At 50.5% G+C, this 19,109-nt stretch overlaps 1 protein-coding gene across 3 annotated transcripts in view; it reads right to left on the bottom strand.

The window, feature by feature from the left end:
* The window catches only part of YPEL2 (yippee like 2), a 34,500-nt gene extending 17,536 nt beyond the window's left edge, over nucleotides 1-16,964 (bottom strand). The window contains exons 1-2 of one of the 3 annotated variants that reach the window (XM_017821672.1): nucleotides 16,949-16,964; nucleotides 4,545-4,856 (exon numbers count right to left, since the gene is read on the bottom strand). In XM_017821672.1, coding sequence (XP_017677161.1) covers nucleotides 4,545-4,661 — 117 coding nt within the window. In that variant the 5' untranslated portion in view covers nucleotides 4,662-4,856; nucleotides 16,949-16,964. Of the gene's footprint in view, nucleotides 1-4,544; nucleotides 4,857-10,882; nucleotides 10,908-16,167; nucleotides 16,225-16,948 lie in introns of those variants that run through there. The other 2 variants (XM_017821670.1, XM_017821671.1) reach the window with 2 other exon arrangements.
* Nucleotides 16,965-19,109: the final 2,145 nt, after the last annotated feature.

The following is a 19,109-nucleotide window of genomic DNA, read 5'->3' as shown; positions in this document are numbered from 1 at the left end:
AAGAAACTGCAGGACGCCCACAAGACATTCTGCACATATTTCCACGAGCAGGGACGTTTCTGCTGAATTACTGTTCACATGGCAAGAGAAAATCAGCAACCAAGACACTGATGTGGCAATTCTGGCCTTTGCATCTTTCTGCTCTTGTTCCCATCCTTTTTTTTTTTACTGGGCACCAATTACACATGGAACCGAACAGAAAAAGGGCTGACAAAGTTTGAATAACACAGAATAAGCAGGAAACAGCATCTCATCTGCCATTTTGGGAAGGAAAAGGTGCTCTTTGCCTTGCTGAATGTCTGTTTTGTTAACTGTTCCTCCAGGCCCCACCAGAAAATGATGCAGAAGGCACATTTCTCAAGAAAAGCCCCTCTGTCTCCTTTCTGGAGAGGTTTTGCCACCATTGATTGTGGAATTTATATTTTTCTTAAACATTCTCCAAGCCACGGGATGTTGTGCCTGGGAAGGACAGACGTAACAAGAAGTGCCTTTCACTTAATTTTTGGCAATTTGGAAGACACTGAAACGTGCTTTTTAAGTACAGTCCCCTGGCACGGTATCTTTGTTTTTACAGCAAATCCACGGAGGAGGATTGGGACACACTGTACCAACCTGGAAGAGCAGACAGGACCTGCTCCAGAGCTTTATCTTCCAAGCAGACTGGACAAAACAGCAGCATTCCAACTGTACAGGTGGGGAGAGGAGGAACAAAGACACCCAGTGACTTACTCGAGGTCACACAGGAATCTGTTGAGTTCCTAAAGTCTCAGTCCACTCAGGCATTGGAAAAATCAGTGAAACAAGAGCATGTACTAAATTTGGCACAGCCTTTTAAATGATGCATTGCTGCAAGGGAACAAGAACCTCCAGTCATGCTAGCCCAGACACCAAAGGAAAAGTAGTTACTCAGCTCCACCCAATCTATCTGATCACCTTCCTATTTCCTGAGTCAATAAGGCCTTTCTTGGCCAGACGGTCCAACCCACAATTTAGATCTTGTTACAAATCAGACCCACTAAACCACTTTCTCCCTGGGGCTGCAGGAGATAAAAGGCCAAGTAAGAAACATTTTGGTAGCTGGGCTTCGTGTAACAGCTTTGGATTTTCTTAAAAGCCTCAGCATTGATTATTTTCTTTAAATAGCAATGGCTTATTGAGGAACCTTCTACCCCTTTCAAGGCACAAGGTTTTCCTTAGGTAGAAAAGAAAGCAAAACCTGCCCTGCCAAGGCATATTTGTCAAAGAGTTTCAGATACCCAGGGCTGTGACTTTGAAGTCACAGTAAGTTAACACTGGTGCTGAAGGGCTAAGAGGGGAAACTCGGGAGATGGAGAGGAAATAAAGTATGGATTAACACAGAACAACCCTGGGATTCAGCTCCAGCTTGTGTTTCAGCCAAGGGCATGAGCCAGGGCTGCAACCTGTGTGCATGCAGAGGAGCTGAAAGCTGAGGGCAGGCAGAGCAGCCCAGCTCTCCTGTGGGCTCTGCACAACTTGGGGCAAAAGGAACAGAGGAATTAATTCCACGGAGCCAAACCCCCACCGCCCTGCTGTTACATAAAAGCCTGTTTTCTGGGGAATGTTTCCAAAGATGGTGTCATTTGGGCTGTTTTGATTCAAGTGACAGTCAGCTTTAGGATGAGATACACCACAGGCTGAGAAACACTCCAGTTTGCAGAGTCTCCCACTCCCTTTTCCATCCCCACGGCACTTGTTCCTTCCTTCCGTTTGCCACATTTTCTTATGGAAAACAAGCAGGACAACTGCACAGCCTGGTTCTTGATGCTGCCACAAGGCTGTGATGAAAGAACTGCACAAGGCCTCGGGGAGATGTTTCCAACTCAAACAGATCAAACACCGACTATTTAAGTTTGCCTGGGAAAGTTTCTACACATTTTGGAAGCACCCCCCCCTCCCCCAAGGCAGGGACTGTTCTGTTGAACAGCCACTTGTACAAATCATGGTTGCAGCACAATTACTTTCATAAGGTTTTCAATTATACAAAGATGTGCCTTGTTAACGTTTACAACCCTGAGAAATAAATCCTAAACCCCCAAACCCTTTGCTAGTGCTCCACCAGCACTGTGGTCCCAACTATTAATTTACACCTCAATCTAGAGGAACTTTTAAAAGGAGCAGATCACACAGCTCACTGGAGTTAACACCTCCACAATTCACACACAGCCTTATATTGTGCTTTCCTACTTTCCCTCATGTCTGTATTTTAGCAGTCAGCATTTCTGGGCAGTTTCTGCAGGACAGAAGCTAAAATTCCAAGCAGTTGGCAGCACTGGCATTGCCCTGCTGGAAGCTCCTTAGCCTGCAAAGCTGGCTGCACTGGAGCACGGACATGGAACAAGGAGGGGAAGGAAGCACCGAAGGTGAAAGCACCGGGAATGCACAGCCTTGTGTTTTCCCTGGCTGGGGACCAGCCACCTCGAGAGAAAAAAGCAGAGCACAAACTCAAATCCGCTGCAAAAGCAGCAAGGAAAACAAGCTCCTTCTTCACCCAGCGAAGCACCTTCTGTGTCCCAACATAAAACCCAGGGGATCAGCTCTCCCAGGGAACAGGCAGGGGAGTCACTGCCTGGTTTTCCTGCCCCACTCACCGAGCACAGGAGCCTGAAGTCACTGAGCTGCCCCAAAAGGCTGAAGGTATTTCCCCCCCAGGGCACAGACTGCAGTTACATTTCAAAATTTACATTTACATTTCAAAACTCCTTTCTGTTGAGGAAATGCACAACCTCCTCCTCTTTGAAGGCTTTGCAGTCCCTCAAGGACAGCTCTGAGAACCACTGCAGTTGTACCAGGACACGAGAAGCTCCAGAGCAACATCCTAATGGGAATCCTGTCTGCTCAGAAACTGCACAACCCCAAACTGGAGCAGTCTGCCATCAGCATTATTCATCCCAGAATATTTAAATTCCAGTTTCTGGCACGGAGACAACACCACAGAGGTAACACATCAACCTGGCCCACGCAACAGCCAGGAGAAAAAAAGGAAGGAGACAGACTCTGATGGGAGGTGACGGGTCTGAGCTCCCACCATGGAAATCCAGCAGGATTCCACGGCTGCTGGTGCCAACCCTGCAAGGACAGATGCCCTCGGTGCAAGGTGACACCTTGCAATCTATTCTGTGCCAGCAGGAAGAGGGGAAGCACTGCACACTTTCCCAATGGACACAGCACCTCTGTCCCTGGTGATCCCAGCCTTCCTCCCGAGGCTGCTTGGGGAAGCTGAGCCGTTTAAGTTGCACACACAGAGCTCACAGCACCAATTTCCAGTCACCTCAGCTCATAAATCTTTCTGCTGTGTCTGTTTTTTCTGAACACAGATTTTGTAAGCTGAATAAACTTTACGGAACAGTTATTCCAAGGCAGCCGAATCCTGGAAGCTCGAGGCCTGACCACAGCCAGGCACTGCAGGCTCCAACACACACTCCGAGGAAGTTTAGTTTTCACACTTCAGAACGAGATCCTCTTACTGCCCTGCTCCCTCTGCATCAAATGCCCCTGATTTATCGGCTCTGAAAGCTTTTAATTTATCTTATCCTCAAGACCCTTCACCTTCTGCTCAACAGATGAGAACACAGGATAGAACCTTTGCACCCTCCCCAGCTCAGAGCACAGCCCACCACCCATCCTTGCTTTTTCACTGCAAAGTGTCCTGGTAATAGAGTGGCAAAAATATGAAGGTTTGAGCACCAGCTCAGGAGTCTTTGGAACCCACCCCACATTTTGATAGAGGCATCAGAGAACCTTCCCTCAAGTAGGGCCTTTAGTCTTGTCTCTTGGTACAGCTCTGAGTTTAACAGAGGCAACTTCTCCAGACACTTCTCCTCCAAATCACGACCATGCAACAACCCCTTGGCTCTGCTGATGGGTGTGTACATGAACAGCAAGTACTGGGAAGGTGACTTCCACAGTCCTGACCATCAGGGAGGTTTCCCAGCTGGAAATGAGAGGGAGGAGCTCACAGGAAGGGTCAGACCACCTGTAAGCACTCCAGAGGGCTGGATTTGGAATCCTGTCTCCACTGCTGTTTTCAAGGTCATAGCATCATAGAATATGCTGAGTTGGAAGGGACCCATCAGGATCATCGAGTCCAACTCCTGCCCCTGCACAGAACACCCCGAGATTCCCACCATGTGCCTGAGAGTGTTGTCCAAACACTTGAACTCAGACAGGTTTGGTGCTGTGACTGCTGACCGCCCTGTGGGAGCCTGTTCCAGTGCCCAACCACTCTCTGGGTGAAAAACCTTTTCCTGATATCCAACCCAAACCTCCCTGACTCAGCTCCGGCCGTTCCCGCGGGTCCTGTCACAGTCACAGGGTGAAGAGATCAGCACCCGCCCCTCACAAGGATGCTGAGGACCACAATCACTTAAAACAAGAACAGCAGCTCACAAATAGATCCTTTGGGCTGAGGGCCCACTTTCCAAGTGAAAATGGAGGCGCTGGGTAAGGCCAGGCCCTTCCATGGCAGGTGACCTGGAGCGTGAGCCGACGCACCTTCCGCCGCCCGGGCGAGGTCGGGAACATACCTTGGAAATGAGCTCATCGTGGTTGGCCAGATGAGCCCGGCAGTGGATGCAGCTGTAGGTCCTGTGGCACGAAGGCAGATACGCCTGGAAAGTCTTGGACCTTGTCATCTTCACCATTGGAGCCACGGAGCGCTGGGGGAACTCTGGGGCGGCCCAGGAGGCACTCCCGCAGGACGGGTCGCACGGGAAACACCGGAACACGCAGGTAAAGGCCGTGGTTTGGCAGGGGATGGGTGTGTGGGGCGGGCTCCACACGCTGGTGACGCTTCAGAGGAACGGACTCGGGCACAGGAGAGGGGACTTCACACAAACCTGCGCTTGGAAAACAAGAGACACCGCGCTCAGCTCACGGAGGTGACAACGGTCTCCCAGCCCACGGGATGGTTCAGGGTTTGGTCCAGGGCAGGGAAGAGGCAGAGCAGTCAGGAGACAGGAGTGATGTCTGTGGATTAGATCAGGAGCACAGATATTTATTCACAGCTCAGCAGTGACTTGCTGTCTGCCCTCACCTCTCCCTGCTGCCATTATCTGCCATCTCCCTGTCACTCCAGCACTGCAATCTCCAGTCACTCTTCCAGCACTTAATGGCTTTGGAAATGACTACAGAGGTGCTGAGATGACTTTCATCAAGCCTGGTCTCCCAAAGACCTCTGGGGAACTGCACATGTCAAGGCCCAGCTCCTGACAAAGCCAGAGGAAAAGTGGGGACCAGAGTCAGCCCTGCCAGCTCCTGTCCTGGGTCACTCACTGATGGGACACCCCAGAAGCCCACAAAAAACTGGGTTTTCTCAGCCACCAGGTAAGCATACGAGTCACCAAACCAGTTTTCCTCTCCATTCTGCCCTAGTTTCCACACGGGAAATGGAGGATTCCTGCATTCCACTCTCCTTCATAACTCCCCGAAAGCTCTGAAGGTTGAAGCCACTCTATAAACTGCACTCTAGTACTTTATTTTTTTTATCTGAACATCTGACAGCAGCCAAAGCAAGGCACAGCCTCTGAAGACTATTCCTGATAGCAAGAGACAGTTAAAAACCCTATTCAGGATGGAAACACCATTTTACAGTGCAACATCATCTGACAGCACCTGCAAGGCAGCTCAAGGCTGGGTCTCTCCGTGTGGGCAGAAATCTCTTTTTCAGATCCCACACCTATAAACTACAAATGTTTCTTTTGAGGATGGAAGAAGCCTAAAAGAAGAAGGTCCCTTTCCCCGATCCATGGCATGCATGCACTGCTACAAATTAATCATGAACTCTGCCTGCTCCTCCCAGGAGGATTTCCCTTTCCATAAAACATGTGATTCTGTTCTGTTTCTGAGCCTGCACTTTGCACATCAAACACTGGAACAACACCAACTACTCCCCTACCACCACCACCCGCCCCCAAAATGAGAAAACCAAGAAATCACCCCCCTCCACTTGACCTGCAGTGGCAATTCCTGAAGTGGACAAAGCACTCGGGTACCAAAGTGGTGTTTATGGAAACCCCCATCTTCAACACTTCTCCCAAGGTTGGAAAAGCAGATTCAAAGTATTTAAGTTGCTTCTGGAAGTGTGACCCACTGAACCAACTGCTCACCGGGGTGTGACACCAGTATGACAACAGGACACCTGTTTTTACTTCTTTTTCCTAAATATTTTTCTCCTGCTCTCCAGGAGGCAGCTCCCTCACAGTCAAATGGGAAAAAAAAAAGAGTCTTACTCATCCATGAAACTGCTGATAGATCATATCTATCCTGATCATAGCAGTCAGCACTTCCACAGCAGTTTTCATTCTTAAAGCTCTTTGCAAACACCAACTAATCAGATTAACCTTTTCCAATTAAAGTTACAGCCCCAGCTTTGCAGGGCCCATCCTGACACAGAAGGGTTCACTTCCCAGCCTGTCAGAAGCTAAACCCCCTCAAAAGGGGGTCTCGCCATGAATTGATCTGCCCCCTTGCCAAGCAGGCTCCCTGGGCACTGTTTGCTCCACAGCTGCACCTCTGGATTTCAGCAGGATTTGTCTTTGGCTCTAATCAGCAATCAGACAGTCCTCCCCTGTATCCTGCCCCAGTCCTCCACGGGCACCAGGATTTGGTCAAAACTGAGTCAGCTTTGCATCAGAGCATTGAGTTTCCCTCCAAGGTGAGGAGCACTTTGAGGACTGCACCCTAAATTTGCAACGGGGCAGAAACCAGATGTAAAACAAGGCAGAATCCTTCCTTATTTTCTGCTGATTAGGTGGGAGGAAAAGCAACACCTCCCAGCCTTCCTGAACTAACCAAGGGCCAACCTTTACAGTCACAAGGCAACAGAACCATCCCCAAATTCCAAGCCCCTGATTCAGCAGCTGCTGTGTTACATCCCAGCCCCGATGGAGCTCAGAACCTGGAATCTGGGAGCCTCCAAGTGCACGGAAGCAGGAGACTAAGTGTGCTCCTTCTGGGGCCAAATGCAATCGGATCCCAAGGCACGGCACCGAGCCCTGTCTGGGACACACGGATTCCAGGGACAGACCATCTGGAGCAAAGCACGAGCAAGGGCTGGCAACCACTTCACCTGATTCCTGAGTGAGAAACCAGACTGAGCCTAAACCTCAGACCTGACTGAGCCGTAATGAAATGGTGCAGTCTCTCCTTTACTGCACCATGGATCACTAAATACACCGAGTTTTACCTCTTCCCTCCTATACTGTCATGCCAAACTTTCCTTTCCTGATCAATTGGAGAACCCACAGACCCCTCAAGCCCACTGGAGACATAAATGAATCCCAGGCAGAACAACACAACAGCAATCCTTTAATTTGGAGTTTGCTGACCCCTCTGTCCAGGCCTGCCAAGCATCACTGCCCCAGAACAATGAGTAAAGCAGGAAATCCTACAGCTGCATTTATCTGACAGAGAGATGAACACACACAGAATTATCTGCTGCACACAGCTTTCTGCAAAAGCATTTCATGAGCATTCATTTGTTTGACCTCATAACACACTTAATGTCAGCAAAAACATTTGACCTTTCAGAGAAAAGGAAAAAAAAATGAGATGATATCAGAGCACAGACTAAGATGAACTGCAGTTCCTGCTCTCTGGGCTGTGCTGAGGAGGCAAACTCCATCTGTCTGCTTAAGGCAAGGAGGGAATAAAGATTTGGGAGCCAGGATCTTGGTGGAAAATGTAGTTAAGAAAGTGCCTGGAATAAAAACTTCAGGTGACCATCATTTATAAAGCACTGCCTTCACCCAGGGCTCAGCCTGGCAGTTTGATCACCTGTGCTTCATCTGCCAAGAGCTCTGTCCTCACCACAGTATGAGAGAGGAGAGAAAAACCACTAGGAAATGCATTCTTACATCCTACAAGCACAGCCAGCAGCTTGTAAGGACCCACTTCTGTCTTAAACATCACCTTGAGATGTGTTCAGGACTATCTGTGGCTCCCAGCAACACTAAAACCAACCTCCTGGATTTTTTCAGCACTAGTGACAAACACATTTGAATTAAAACACAATTAACAGCTACTGGTGCAGTCATTCTGCTGCAGAACCAGGGCATGAGGATGAACTTAGGATGTGCCTCTGGTTTTCAGAATGAAATCTGTCTCTGGGATGGACACACTCGAGTCAACGGAACAGAAACTTGTGCCTATTAATTAGTTCACAACAGGTTTAGACAAAAGGAAGGAATTCTAAAGAAAAAGCTTTCTATTTATTGTGGTTATCAGGGAGGGAATCAGCTGAGTGTTCTGCTTGCCTGCACTGGGGATGTTGGGGCTGCTCTGCCTAATCCTGCTGAGTTTTAAGCAGATTCAGCTCCGGGAAGGGAAAAATCATGACACACATTTCGCCGTTCAGGCAATTTTTGGTTCAGAATTCTCCCTCCACCTGTGGGTGTCCAACACCCACTTTCCACACGAAGCTGTCGGCGATTCAGGAAACACAAAAAAGGAGAAAGTCTGTGCCAAACACTTGCCAGACAAGGCCAGTGCATGTCCATATGTCACATGGCAGAGACCAAACCCACCACCCACAAGTCCCATTTTGAAAAGAACCCATTTGCAACGAGGGTCAGATGCAAATGTTCCCGTTCACTGTGTCAGGACAAACAACAGGTTTGTTGGGTCTGAGGCTTTGTTTTATGGATTATTTGATTTTAAAGATAAACTTTAGCCTGTGAAATGCTTATTGGATTATTCCAAATGCTACAGAAAGCTGCCTGTAACAGCTCTGGAATAATGCAGCTATTGGGAAATTCACCCTTTCTTCCTTGTCTCTTCTCATTAATATAGAAAGAGTTTGAGATGTGCTTATGCCCAGCACAAGGAAAGCACAAAAGGAATTGGGTTTGGAGAGTTTTCTGTGTCTACAAGGTCCCAAACTGTGGCTGCCTGTGTTGCTCCAGGGTCTGAGCACGATTCTAAGAAAATGCCTGAGGTAAATACACTCCTTTATCAGGGTTTTCTTGACAAAAGCTGCCTTAACATCACTCAGTGCACTGCAGTTTGAAGGAGGAAGGTTGGTCTCTAACTGAGGTCTGGGTTTGCTGCCCAGTTTTCCTTCCCTGTGGAATAGAAGTTATCAGAATGTCAGGTGTTGGACCCTCAGAGACACCTGGCACAGCTCAGGAGCATTTCATCCCCTGAGGATGGAGCACAGCAACAAGAGCTCCTGGTTTGGGGCAGTTTGGGGCAGCTCTGGAGCTCCTCTGCACCACAGGACTGCGACAGCTCTGGGAGAGGGGAATCGGATCGTCTGAAGGTGGGAGGGTGGGATGTACATTGGGAAAGGCCTGGAAGGAAGGATGAGCATTCTGAATTTAAACATGGAACACAAGGGAAAGCCAGAAAGGAGTTTAAACAGCAGATGGGTGAACACAATGTGCTTTACTCCTTCAGCACCGAGTTGCTGAAAGGAACCAATTTCAAACCCTCACTGAGGTGACAGTGGAAGCAGCTCAGCTGCACCAGCACAACCAACAGCAGTGACATGAACCATGAGTGTCCTTCTCTAACACCTTGGGCTCCTCCAGCTCATCCTCCAAACGCTGGAAACAGGAAAGTAATACAAGAAATAGCAGAGGATGGGCAGGAATCCTCTGTGTTTACTTTTATCAGATGCAGGGACACAATTACAAGACAAAGAATGGAGCAGGTTCCTCACTTAGACTTCCTTCAACAAGGAATATATTTAACCTCCTTTGTCCCTCTGGGTATCTCCTAGCAAGGCACTTCATCTCTGCAAGCTGGAGACAACATCCTGCACCACGAGGGAAAAGAGGGAGGGATGGATGGATGGATGGAAAGATGGATGGAAAAAGGTGATAACAATGGCAAACAACATCCCAATCATCTGCCAGGAAACCACTAGAGGGCCTCAAGAGGAGCTGCAGCAGGAGGCAATCCCAGGCCGTGTGTCCACAGGGAACCCAGGATGGCAGGGTGCCAACCCCCTGCACCTGCCGTGCCCCACATACCACAGGCAGCCCAGCAGGAAAAACCCCACAGTGTTACCCTGCTGAACAGCCAGAACACCAAACCCAAAAAAACTGGCACGGGGATTATACCAACCACATTTCAAAGGCTGGATTTGATGGGTATTTTTATTTTTTTTTTTTAAGATCAGCAATGTGTCACTTCATGGTCCCTCACAGCTCTCCTCGTCAAAAACAGACACTGACCCCACAACAAACCCCCTGGTCTCTCTCTGATGGAGAGACTTTCTATAAACATCACATGGAAAGTACATAAAAATGAGTTGAAACTTCAAAGGAACAAAGAGCAAATTTTAAAACTCACTTTGGGTTAGAATTTCACGTAAGTCTGTCTGGCTTTGTCACTGTACAGACTATTAATCCATTGAAATCCATTAAACTTATTAAAAACAAAGTAATTTTTAAAAAATATTTTTTAAAAAATCAGTTCTTTACACAGCTGATTTATTTTCTGGCAATTTGGAGATTGAACCAAATTTAAAAGTCTCACTTATTATTTTTTTTTAATAACACCCACACCAGTGCATTTTCAGGTTCTCAGATGCAACCACGTGGTGAGAAGCAAGTCCAGAAAACTCCTGCATTCCAAGCAAAACCTTTCTTGTATGAACTACTGCACTCAGAGAGCTGGGAAGGGAAGGGACAGGTTAAAGTAACCCAGGGAAGATGGTGCAGAGATGGTTCTTTCAGAACTGCTCACTCACCTCTCCCTGAGGTTCAGAGCAAAACAACCCACTCAGCCACGCCACGGACAGCACTGGGAAGCAGGGAAGGGAAAGAATCCTGGAGATTTTAATAAAATTTTTTCCAATTTCATCTCAACAGGCACAGGACAGGCATCACCTCACAGGCCTGGCTTCTTAATTCATTACCTTTTCCAGGCCTGTCTCTGAAACCACAGGAACACAGAGTGCAGGATCCAGCCTCTCCCGAGGAATGAGTGACACCTCTGGCTGAATTCTCTTCCCACTCTCCGAGGGGTTGCCTGGCAGCAATATCTTTGCAATGCAGAAGAGGCTGTGCTGCTGATAAGGAGCAGCATGGCAAGATTAGAGCTGCAGGCTGCCCACCTCCAAATCCAACACCTCCAGCCAAACCCCGTGTCCAGCTCCAGGAGAGGCCGGAGAGGCACCACAGCTGGGCAGGACTCGTTGGAAACAAGGAGCACTTATTTGTCTCCTACAAGCAAATCCCACAAAATGTAACACACAAATGACTCCATTTCCTCCTTTACATTTTGCAAAAGTCGTGCCAGCACCCCAGGATGGGGTGACAGCCCTTCCTTCATCTGAAGCAGCCAAAGAGACAGGAGATAATCGAGGGAGGGAACAGCAATGGCTCCAACACACTGCAAAACACAATTCCTCTGCTCAGGAAAGCCCCACATTCAAGGGATGGTCACATTTGGAGCCACAGATCAAAGCCTTGGCCAGTATTACCAACGTACAGACTTCTACAAAAAGAAACAAGCCCCTCACTTTGCTATTCCAGCACCAATATGAACTAAGGCATCAAGGAAAAGCTCTTCCCACCCAACTGACCATTTACTGACAAAATGGAAACGCTCTTTATCTTCCCAGCTTCTCATCTTGATTTGTTTTAATTGCAGAACAGTCTGGCTGTCCAAATAATCTCCTATCATTACATTTTTTTGGTGCTCCTTAGATGGCTCTATTATCTCCCTTTCTGGCAAATGCAGGAATGACTAGGATTCAATTAATTGGGTCTGCTGGATGGATCATCTGTTTCCCTGATAAAAGCTGGGTACTGACAGGGAACACGGTGAGAACATTTATCTATTCCAAGGATCCTTCCAATATCCTCCAAGACACTAAAGAAGGATCTGCCATAGCTGCCTGTCACGACTTATTATTTGCAAGCTGCCCTTGTTGAGCCCTGGGAGTTTTCACCTGCTCACAAATCCTGTTTGCTCAGAGGGTTCTTCCCAGGAGCATCTTTTCCCTGCCCAGCAGCTCACCTGCCACAGGACAGACAGGGATTTTACTTTCTGCTCTGGCACATCTCACTCTTTTCCCAGGAAAGCCGAGGAGAAGGTGGTGAATTCTGACACGTCTCTGCCAGAAACACTTTTTATATGCAACAGTTCCTGTACTAACAAGGGACAAACTTCCCCTGGCAGTTCAGCCACTGTCCTCATCCTCCTTTAGCAACACTGTGTCAAGGGGGCAAAGTCAGGTGAAGATTTAGAGCTTGACTCTTCACATGACAGACACTTTATAACTGAATCTAGTTTAAGAAGGTCAAGTCAGCTGTTACCTTGCCAGTTTTTGTCATTAGTTCCTCCTGGATATCCTCTCCAGCCTGGATGTGACTGCCAAGGTACGTGAACTGACTCACCCCTCACAGCCCTGACCGATGTTTGAGATGGGAGTTCCTGGGGCTCTCGTGGAGATTTCTTATTTCCCCACAGTTAATAATTAACTCCAACTCCTTTTTTATTTTTTTTTTTTGTGCTGCTGGACAGTCTGTTTTTAGTAACATCTTGCCTGAGCCATCCTTTAGCAATATTTCATCAGTGAAACCTCAATCTCCCAGAGCTCCAGGGCTCCGAAATGCCCAGGTCACACCACGGTTTTGTCCTCGCGGTGCAGCGAGTGCCAACGTGAAACAGGAGAAGGGAAGAGAGCTCTGACACCACTCTGCCTTCCCTCCCAGCGGATCCCAAAGTCCTCTGAAGGGCAAATTCAAAGCATCCCCAAGCTTTTGAAATTTTAAGTTACTTTTTTTTGAGCCTTCGCTCGACCGCGGGTTCTGTGCGAGTCACGATGTCAGTGGGAAAAAAAAAAGAGTCAAAAACCAATTTATTTTTGTGAATCGGCAAAACACCACACATTTTAATGTGCCATACAACACCTGAGCAGGTGTAAAAGGACTGATGTCTAGCTGGATGTGTGAGGAGACAGGAAGGCAGCTCCTACACTCCCTTACCTCCACTGACTCACACTGCCTGGCACTATCATCTGTTAAAGCAAGAGTGAAGCAGGGCTAATAGCTATTTACTAAAAACAGAGGAGCGTGATTAGCTTTAATTAGCATTGTCAAGTGACTTGAGATTGTCAGGTACAAGATGTGGGAGAACTAAGTCTCATTAATTATGTTATTTCCTGCAGCCTTAAGTGGCTTGGCCAGTCCAGTGACGCTTCCGGAGATGGAGCTGCTCCTGATGTCCAACACATCCCACTCCAGAGGGGAAAACACTCTCAGAGAGGCCTGGAAGATGTGGCTGTTGAGTAAAGGGTCACAGAGAAGAAGAATCAAGAACAACCAGAGCAAGAACAGCCGCTGGCCCTGACAAATGGGGACAAGAAGGCAAAATGACAAGGCAGAAAACAGACTTGGGGAGAACCAACTGCCAAACTCCAGGGAGGATGAAGAGCAGGGACCAGTGGGGGCAACAGGGAATGTGATTCAGGCCCAGGACACAGCATTTGTGGAAAACCGTGTTTTTATTCTCCTAAAAAAGACCCACTATAAAATGCCTTTGTTTTGGGAGACAGAAATCCAGATCCTCAATGGGCATCACACCACCAACACACAGGATGATTTGTGAGCTAAAAGACCTGTCCTGAAGGACTCAAAAATCCTTGAGAAGGAATAAGCCCATCTCTTCATGGACTAGCCTTGGCTTCTGGAAGGCAAAGGAAACCTGTCCTTAGCTGCTAGTTACTGTGACTAGATCTGGAAGAGAAGACCTGCAAATAAACAGGTACAGAAAAAAGGATCCTGAAGGACCAACTTACAGGTCTCTATCAAGGAGGGGGGGAAAAGAAAGCTGAATATCCTGATTTCAGAGTGATAAATAGAACCTGCTCCCCTGTTCTGCCTTGGACATCCTGACCAGCCTCAAAGCAGCCAAGAGAACTGAGTTTCTCCATTCCAGACTCCACTCAGTGACCCCTCCTGAACCTCTCTGCTCCAGCACTCCACAGTTGACCTCTAATGAAGACTCTGCTTAAGCTCAAGCAAACAAACCTCTGCCAATTAATGGCCAAAGCCCAATGAAAGCCTGGCTTTATTGGTGTCTCTTCAAGAGGCTTCCACGCACGTGGTGATGCAAGAACACGAAATAAATGGTTTTTACTCCCCTGCAATCCTTGCAATGCTTTTGTAGTACCACGGCAAGATCAAGGAGCTCCCACTTTCTAAACTGCCAGCCAGGACCTACCCAGAGTGACCAGTTCCTTAATTAAATTCTCTCTCTACAACAGGTACTCATTCCATGAGTCAAGGAGCTTTTGAGGGAATGTGGATTTACAGGTAGGGATGTTGTCTTCCTCAACACAACCCCGACTCAACTACACCCACCAAGCAGCAAAGAAAGGAAATCCCTTTTTTAAAATCTCTGAACCTGGAGGACATGAGGGAGCTCAAGGCCCAACACAGCTCTGCCAGTTATTCCAATCCTGACACTGTGAAAGATACACCTGCAAAGAAAGCTAAAAAAAAAAATAAAAAAAAAATAAGAGATGCACTTGACATCTTCATCAGATGAAAGCAATGTCTCTGCCCTCCCCAGAGCATTCCCAACGTCAGCTTCAAAGCACAACGCTCACTTGTACACGGCCTTTCAGCAGGAAACAAGAATCAGGGATCCAGGGAGAAAAGGAGAACATCTTAATTCCCTATTCCAGCACTGCAGTTACACAGCAAACAAGGTTTACAAGGAACCAGAAGCGTGGATCCAACACGATGAGAGCTCAGAGAAAATCAGTGGGAGTGCTCTGCAAGAATGAAGTCACAAAAACACATCCTTTCCAGGCAGAATCCTCTCACGGATTAGAAGTCAAGCTCCCTCAGTATCTGCTTGTTTACAACCCTCTAACTCAGCACAGGCCTCTCTGCACTGCCCAGCATAAGCTTTAAGTAACTGTAAACGCATTAGGAGAAAATCCTCCTCGGCAGCAGGAGCAGGCCCCGAGGAAGGCACTGGCAGCAGGGCAGGTGTTGTGTGTGTGTCCCTCCCTTCCCAGCTGCTGTCACCGGGCTGACAGGCCTCTGACAGGCCTTCCTCGGGCTGTATTTACACACAGAGAAAGGTGGGGGCAGGTTCGCTCCAGTCAACTGCAGGAGAAGGAGGCGAGGATTCCACTTCTTCCCCCCCCCCCCCGTTAAAATCACGTTATAAAGCGCAGAGTTTCAAATCGGTTTGGCTTAAAAAAAATAAAAAAAAAAAATCAGCGTTAAAACCTGAAGCTACGACCCCGCAGCTCGCCCCAGAGCTGCTCCCGTCACCTCAGACTTGTGGATCGAACCCAGAGGTTTCTATGGAGGCGCACAAGCCCCTCACCCTGTCACCCTGCAGGGCTCTGCACGAGAGGAGGCTGCTACACCCTCAACCAGCGGCGACAGCAGCCGCACAGCCCGGCCGAGCCACCCTGAGCCTGGTTTCGGTGCTCCATGAGCCAAAAGTACCCGGGACAAGGCCAGGAATGCCCCTTCCAGGGGCTAATCCCGGTGCCCTGTGCCACCCGTGCCGTGATGTCACCGCCGGAGCCACCGCCTGCAGCGGGCAGGGCCCGGTCTCCAGGGGCTCCGGAGTGTTGGTAAATAAATACAGAGCTGCTGCTGCTGCTGCTGGCGCTGGTGCGGGACACGGGGCAGGACCGCCCCGCACCCGGACAAGATGCTGCATCTCCCGGGGGTCCAATCGCGGGGGTCCCACCGCGGGGGTCCCACCGCGAGCCTCCCGCACGGCTCCGTGCGGGGCCACCGCGGGGGTATCGTGCGTTTACAGCGAGATGGGCGGCGAGGAAGGACCGTCCCTGCTCCTCCTCCTCCTCCTGCTGCTGCTGCTGCTCCTCGTTGCCTCCCGGGGGTCCCTCCCGTCCATCCCCAGCCGGGGGGATCCCACCGACCCGCTCCCGCCTTCTCCCGCATACAAAGGCGGCCGCTCGCCCCTCGCCAGCCCCGGGGGGCTCCGTCAGTGCCGGTGAAGGATGCGGGGGGAGCCCCCCAGGTCCAGCGAGGTGGATGGAGGGGGGGACGCGGCGACACACGGACACGGCGACACACGGACGCGGCTGTGGCGCAGCTCCGCGCAGCCACACAACCCCGGCCGCCCCGCGGGCCAGGACCCCCCAGATCCTCGGCTGCAGCCCCCCCAGCGCTGTCCCCCCTCTCCCGGTGCCTCACTCACCGCGGCCGCCCCGAGCGCGTCCCGGCGCGGAGCGAGCGCGGCGCCGCCGACGCGCACAGAGCCCTCAGCGCCGCCCCCGCCCGCCCCCCTCCGCCTCTTATACCCGGCCGCGCGGCTGAGCGGCAGCGCCGTGGGCCAATCGCCGCTCGCCGCCACATAGCAACACGCCGCCCATTGGCCGCGCGCGGCCGCAGCCCATTTACTGCGANGCTGCTGCTGCTGGCGCTGGTGCGGGACACGGGGCAGGACCGCCCCGCACCCGGACAAGATGCTGCATCTCCCGGGGGTCCAATCGCGGGGGTCCCACCGCGGGGGTCCCACCGCGAGCCTCCCGCACGGCTCCGTGCGGGGCCACCGCGGGGGTATCGTGCGTTTACAGCGAGATGGGCGGCGAGGAAGGACCGTCCCTGCTCCTCCTCCTCCTCCTGCTGCTGCTGCTGCTCCTCGTTGCCTCCCGGGGGTCCCTCCCGTCCATCCCCAGCCGGGGGGATCCCACCGACCCGCTCCCGCCTTCTCCCGCATACAAAGGCGGCCGCTCGCCCCTCGCCAGCCCCGGGGGGCTCCGTCAGTGCCGGTGAAGGATGCGGGGGGAGCCCCCCAGGTCCAGCGAGGTGGATGGAGGGGGGGACGCGGCGACACACGGACACGGCGACACACGGACGCGGCTGTGGCGCAGCTCCGCGCAGCCACACAACCCCGGCCGCCCCGCGGGCCAGGACCCCCCAGATCCTCGGCTGCAGCCCCCCCAGCGCTGTCCCCCCTCTCCCGGTGCCTCACTCACCGCGGCCGCCCCGAGCGCGTCCCGGCGCGGAGCGAGCGCGGCGCCGCCGACGCGCACAGAGCCCTCAGCGCCGCCCCCGCCCGCCCCCCTCCGCCTCTTATACCCGGCCGCGCGGCTGAGCGGCAGCGCCGTGGGCCAATCGCCGCTCGCCGCCACATAGCAACACGCCGCCCATTGGCCGCGCGCGGCCGCAGCCCATTTACTGCGAGCCAATGGGAGCGCGGGGGCCGGAGGGGGGGGGAGCGGGGGGGCGGGAGCGCGCCCCGCGCGCGCACGAGGGCGCGCGCGCGCGGCTCTTAAAGGGGCCGCGTCCGCCCGCGCGGGGAGAGGCGCGGGGGGAACCCTGATGGGGGGGGGACGCGCGGGTGGGGATGCTCGGGGGGCACCGCAGCACCACGCCATGGCCCCCGCGGTCCCGCCCCTCCCGGGGTCCCAAGGCCAGGGCTGTGGGCGCTTTCCAGTGGCTGCGCGTTATTTGCGACCATTCCCGCGCGGGTAATTGGCGTTAATAAACGGCCGTAATTAGCGGTGCCTGCTGCTCCGGGGTCGGAGCAGTTCCCAGACACAGCCCGAAAATCCACCAATACTGCCCCGGCTTCTCCGCGGACTAATTGCAAAATGAAGATATTCCGTATTTCTGCTGGAAATCTCCATCAGCTCCATCCCACGGTTTTCTCCAGCGGTGATCTCGGGAATCTTGTGCCCAAACAGCGCAGCTGTGCTCACACAGCCCCAGCGCACACACCTCTGTACCTCACACACGCAGCAAACCCCGAAAAGGGCAGGGGCACAATTAAAAGCCGCCCTCTCCGAGCACCCTAATTAAGACACGAGCTCCCAGCAGCTCCGAACGAGGTAATTTGAAGGCTTTTTGGTCCCAGCACACACAGCTCAGCATTTGAGTGCTAATAACAGTAATTCATCACTGTACAAACACAAGTTTAATAATCCCAGGCTGGTTTGGAGTGGAAAGGACCTTTAAAGCTCACCCAGCTCCACCCCAGGTTGCTCCAAGCCCTGTCCAACCTGGCCTTGGACACTTCCAGGGATGGGGCTTTTAATTAATGTTTCCTCTCTCCCCTTTCCTCACACCCAAGGATGAAAGTTCTACATCTTCTGGGCTGAAAGATATTTGCTTTATGAGTTTATTCTTGCTCTAACACTCTACTGCTTTAGCAAATTCTGAATATTTTAAGCAACCATCAGTAACTGGTAAATTCCTAGTGACTGAAATGGCAATGATCTGGTTCAAGTGTTAAATATATGGAATAATACTAAGTGAGGGGTGAGAAAAGGCAATATTTCTATTAGTTGTGATATTCTTTCTTATTACCTGTGGGTAGAAATACATCCACCCATTTGTGATATAAATGAAATCTATTTTTCCTCCATACCCCTCTGATCCCATTACTAAGCAGGTGCCAGCTGGTTAAAGGGTTTTTAAAATTTAAAAAAATGACATTTTTCCCCCTGTACACTTCAAATATTCCATTATTGAAGATTCAAGCACCCAGGTAGTCAGTAGCTGTTAAATACACTCAATAAAGAAGAAAATTGCTGTGTTGAAACTGTTGAAACTCAGCTGCACTGAACGTTTCTGGACAAGGTTATCTGCAGGAAGTGGTGACAAACTTTGCTTGAACTTTAAATCACCCAGACTTGTGGAAAGTAACCACAAGAAGCCACCAGCGAAATAAATTTGCATCATCAAGAGGCTGCTTGATGCAGAGCAGTGAAATTGGTTCTTTTCCCACCTCTGCAGCAGAATTTTCAGTTTGCTGATAAAAATACATTATATTTACAAGGTGAACATCAAGATTCTTTACATACATACAAAGGTTTCTGCTGTAAGAAGCCTGGTTTAGGGTGGTGATTAGTTGGAATTATATTGATGTAAGTTCAGCCTCACCACGGGGGGGTTCACACAGAAAAATAACACCATAAAAGGCCAAAATTTCTTCTTTAGGTTTTAAATCCACATAATTTACAAAACCTGGAAGGTTTTTAGGGGTAACAGTGCTTCGTTAGCAGCATTTTGCTGCCTTTTGAAAAATAAAATGCTGACTGGGTTAAATGCAACTTTGTCCTAGAGGTTTCAAGTCACTTTTTCACATTTGATTCTGGTCACAGAGGTTGGTTGCAAACTTTTCCAGCACAGCTT

This window comes from Lepidothrix coronata, unplaced genomic scaffold (assembly GCF_001604755.1).
Source record: "Lepidothrix coronata isolate B3197 unplaced genomic scaffold, Lepidothrix_coronata-1.0 Scaffold91, whole genome shotgun sequence".
In the NCBI taxonomy this organism is placed as follows: Eukaryota; Metazoa; Chordata; class Aves; order Passeriformes; family Pipridae; genus Lepidothrix; species Lepidothrix coronata.
This window is presented reverse-complemented; position numbering and strand designations above follow the sequence as displayed.